This window comes from Arachis ipaensis, chromosome B6 (genome assembly GCF_059453495.1).
Source record: "Arachis ipaensis isolate K30076 ecotype BB chromosome B6, ASM5945349v1, whole genome shotgun sequence".
NCBI classification, from domain to species: Eukaryota; Viridiplantae; Streptophyta; class Magnoliopsida; order Fabales; family Fabaceae; genus Arachis; species Arachis ipaensis.
Window position 1 is genome coordinate 136,817,568 of NC_142441.1, and position 4,424 is coordinate 136,821,991.

The 4,424-nt window shown below is 30.4% G+C and overlaps 1 protein-coding gene across 1 annotated transcript; it reads left to right on the forward strand.

Annotated features, from left to right (window-relative positions):
• The first annotated feature begins 2,105 nt into the window (after nt 1–2,105).
• LOC107648425 (F-box protein CPR1-like) lies at nt 2,106–3,972 on the forward strand. The gene is made up of 2 exons (XM_088491941.1): nt 2,106–3,438; nt 3,940–3,972. The coding sequence occupies exon 1, from the start codon at nt 2,106–2,108 to the stop codon at nt 3,435–3,437; it is 1,332 nt and encodes a 443-aa protein (XP_088348067.1). The 3' UTR covers nt 3,438; nt 3,940–3,972.
• Nucleotides 3,973–4,424: the final 452 nt, after the last annotated feature.

The window sequence follows — 4,424 nt, forward strand, 5'->3', positions numbered from 1 at the left end:
AGTTTGCATTCGAATCATTTTTCTATAGAGTTCCTTCTACATCTTTTTTTTTCATTTATATTTTTTGTATTCTTTATTTTCTTTGCAATTTTATCTTTTAAGCACTTTTACTTTTTCCTTTTCCTTTAAGATTCTACATTTTGTATTTGATTTCAAAGTCTTTTGATCCTATCGAAGACAGTTTACTGTTTTATTCAATTTTAATGCAATTCATTTTAAATTCACAAAAAAATAGATTTCACTCGCAAACCACTAAATATTGAACCACTTTTAATATACTAAAAATCGACAAAACAATTTCATAATCACAATTTTAACCATAGATAAAACTATGACTATAACTTATTCTATAATCATGGTTTTACACAATGACATGAGCTTATTCTAATCGAGCCATGTAGATTTTTTCATGTGTGAACCTAAACACAAGCCTGGAAGCAAATAGGAAAGCATGCACTTGATCAACTGCAGCCATATAATAGGGCATATTTAATTTGACTTTTGCTGTAACTACCCTTTATGGTCTTTAAAAAATATATCTATATTTAAGTGCATCAGCACAGAAGAAAAAAAATAAAATTAAGATTGTTTGACCATGGTTTGCCATAGGACTATATTATTATATTAACAAGGAAACATTATATTAATACTCAAATCAAATCATCCCACATATTTAACTTCTCTTCAGACTCATTTATTGTTTATATGTATTTTAAATAACCTGCATTAATTAAGTCTAAGTCAATCACTCATCCTAGTATTATGAGGATTTTTTTTAAATAAATAATTTAATTATTTTAATTATTAAAATAAATAATTTATAACATATTTACTAATTTAAATCATATTTATTTATCTCGTTTATATTGTAAACGAAATAATTTTAAATGTATGTTGTTTATAGTGTAAACGAAATATATGAAAATTTTTAAATTTCATATATCTCGTTTACAGTACAAACGAGATACCTTCAAAATTATTTCGTTTACTATATAAATGAAATATATGTATTTATAAATAATTAAATATAATTTTTAAAATAATAAAAATATTAATAATTTAAGTTGGACCAAACTCTTAAAAATAGAACACTTCAAATAATAGAAAAGATGGATGATTTTAAACAATAAAAAAGATAAACGGTCCACTATTAATACGATTTTTTTTCTCACTATCCACTATTAATACTATTGCTTCTTTCTCACTGACTTTCATCTACTGACAATTTTTTATTAGAATTTACACCAATTCAATTCAAATAATACTTTAAATTTTTAAATTTTGTATGTACTCTCTTGAGTATTAACATATATAATTTAAAATATATATAATTTTTTATAAACTCTCATGCAACAAATGAAATTTGAAAGGTATATAATTTAAATTTAAAAATTAATACTCAATAGAATACATACAAAATTTAAAAATTTTGTTAGTTAAAAATTAAAAATTTAATAAACAAATTATATCTCAATTAAAAATTTGAAATATTATTTGAACTGATTTAATGTAAATTCTAGTAAAAAAAAAATTGGAGGTCAGTGAATGGAAGAGGCAATCGTGTTAATAATGGATAGTTAGAAAAAAAAAAAAGGTAACCGTGTTAACAGTGGATAATCCATCTTTTTTATTATTTGAAATAGACGGTTTATCTTCTTATTATTTAAAATCGTTCATCTTTTCTATTATTTAAAACATTTCATTTTTAAAAGTTTTGGTCCAATTTAAATTATTAATATTTTTTATTATTTTTAAAAATTATATTTAATTATTTATAAATACATATATTTCGTTTATAGTGTAAACAGGATAAATAATATGATTTAAATTGATAAGTACGCTATAAATTATTTATTTTAGTAATTAAAATAATTAAATTATTTATGTTAAAAAAAATCCGATATTCTGATGGCTTACCTGCATCATAGGACGACCAAGTCAGTACTCGGTGTTTGGTACAGTACAGTAACAAAGTAATCCCTAATCATGTGCAATATATAACAAACAAAATCTTTGTATAAGTGTATCACCATCAACACTTATTACTGTTAACCATTATACTAACAAAATCGTAGTATCATCACCATCACTAATTCACCATAACCATGCTCTTCCTATACTTTCTTGTCTTCCTTTTGTTTCTCGTGGTAATACTCTTGCCAAGGAAGAGTAACGAAATTCTTAGTTCAAAATTAGCGCTGCCCAGAGCCGAAACCCGACCCAAAGAGAAGATTAGCATAGAGCATTTGCCAGAGGAATTGTTATCCAACATCCTCTCAAGGTTACCATCGAAAGAGTTGCAGAAATGTAAGTTTGTTTGCAAGTCATGGTTCCATATCATAAAGGATCCTCATTTTGTTACCAACTACTATGTTGTCTACAACAACCACATAGTAACAAATCATGATCTCTTTGTCATTGGCAGACCCTTTCCTTCTAGCAAGAAAACATTCATTTCTTTGCTTTCTTGTAATAGTAATGATAATATTACCAACAAAAACAAAGAACATGTTCCCTCTAAGGTTCTAAACCCTCCTTGTGAATACAATTCTGATCACGAATATTGGACCGAAATCATGGGTCCTTGCAATGGCATATATTTCCTAGAAGGCAAACCAAATTTGATGATGAACCCTTCTTTGGGACAGTTCAAGGCTTTGCCAGAATCCCATTTCGCAACACCCTTTGGTGGAAATTCTTTAATGGATTACACCGGATTCGGCTTTGATCCAAAAACCAACGACTATAAAGTTGTTGTGATCAAGGATCTTTGGATTAGGGAAAAAGGTGAAGAACATCTTGGGTGGTGGAGAACAGAGTTATACAGCCTTAACTCTAACTCATGGAGAAAGCTTGATGCTGTTCTTCCACTTCCCATTGAAATTTGGAGCTCTTCTCGTGTCTACACTTTGGTGAACAATTGTTGTCACTGGTTGGGTTACGTTGAAGATGAGCTTGGTAAAAGAAAAGATGTGGTTCTAGCATTTGACATGGTTAATGAAACCTTCAGAAAGATTCATGTACCGAGAGTACGAGATTCTCGGGAAGAATCCTCGGCGACGCTTGTCCCACGTGACGAGTCGGCTCGAATTGGCGTGGTTGTTCACCCAGTGAGAGCGAATGAAAAATCCTATGATGTTTGGGTGATGAAAGATTATTGGAACCAAGACTCTTGGGTTAAGGTATACAGTGTTGGACCCGTGCAAGTGATTTCAACGCTTGTGGGGATTTGTGGGAGAGACCAATTTCTTTGGAAAAACAACAATGAAGAGTTGGTGATGTATGAAGCTGAATCAGGGAAAGTAAAATGTCTCCAAGTTTTTGGTAAGAATGATTCACTAAGAGCTGCTAGATATATGGAAAGCATTCTTTCACTTCACAGGGGAAACGAGTTTAGTCGACAATGTGTTTCAATTGATTGGGTCCATGATCGTTGAGGTACTAGCTATTCGAGTCGAATATAATGCCAATAGGCCGTAGTGAAAAACTCGAAAATAATGATCCCATTTTCGTGCTTTCTTTTGGAAAACAAAAGATTCGTTCCAATAATTTTTTATTTGTTTTGTATCATTCATGTGTATATCTATTCACTCTTCTTTTTTTTTCTTTCTTTTTTTTTTTGGATAAAACTACCTACTATTTAAAATAGAGAAAATCTTCGCATACAAACGTTTTTTTATACAAGTCTTTACAAGTCATTTATATTAACGCGCTTCGAACTATTACTGCACGTTTTTCATCTTCTTCCTCCTCATCTTCTGCACCTTCTTCTTCTTCTTGCTGCACGTTCTTCTTCCTCTTCCTCTTCTTCTTCTTTTCTTTCGTTTCTTGCCTTCTCTTTCTCCTTTTTCATTTACGTGTTTTTCTCTCTGTTTTCTTTATTCGTTATTCTCGATTTCCATTGTTTTTTGACATCAAGCTCTGAAATTATTTTTGAAGAAGAAGAAGCAGCAAAAGATGAAGAGGAGAAAGAGAAAGAGTTCTGAATTATGCATAAGGTGTACTTCAACGAATTTTGGGTGTATTTCTTAAATCCTTTGGGTGTATTTTCGTAATCCTTTGGGTGTATTTCTGTAATCCTTTGGGTGTATTTCTATAATCGTTTGGGTGAATTCCTGTAACCGTTTGGGTGTATTTCTGTAATCCTTTGGGTATATTTCTGTAATCGTTTGGGTGTATTTCTGAAGTTCCATTATCTTCAAAATAATTTCAAAGCTTGATTTCAGAAACCATGAAAATCGAAAAAAAAAACGAAGCAAGAATACCAGTGATAAACGCAGGTAAAACAACGAATGAAAATGCGAAGAGAGAACGCACGAAGGAGATCGAACAAATTTGACAAGAACCTCGTTTTCATAGAGGAAGAAGAAGAGTCGTTCATAATACATGGTGAGTGTAGCGCTTTGAAAACAGGAAGATGTTAA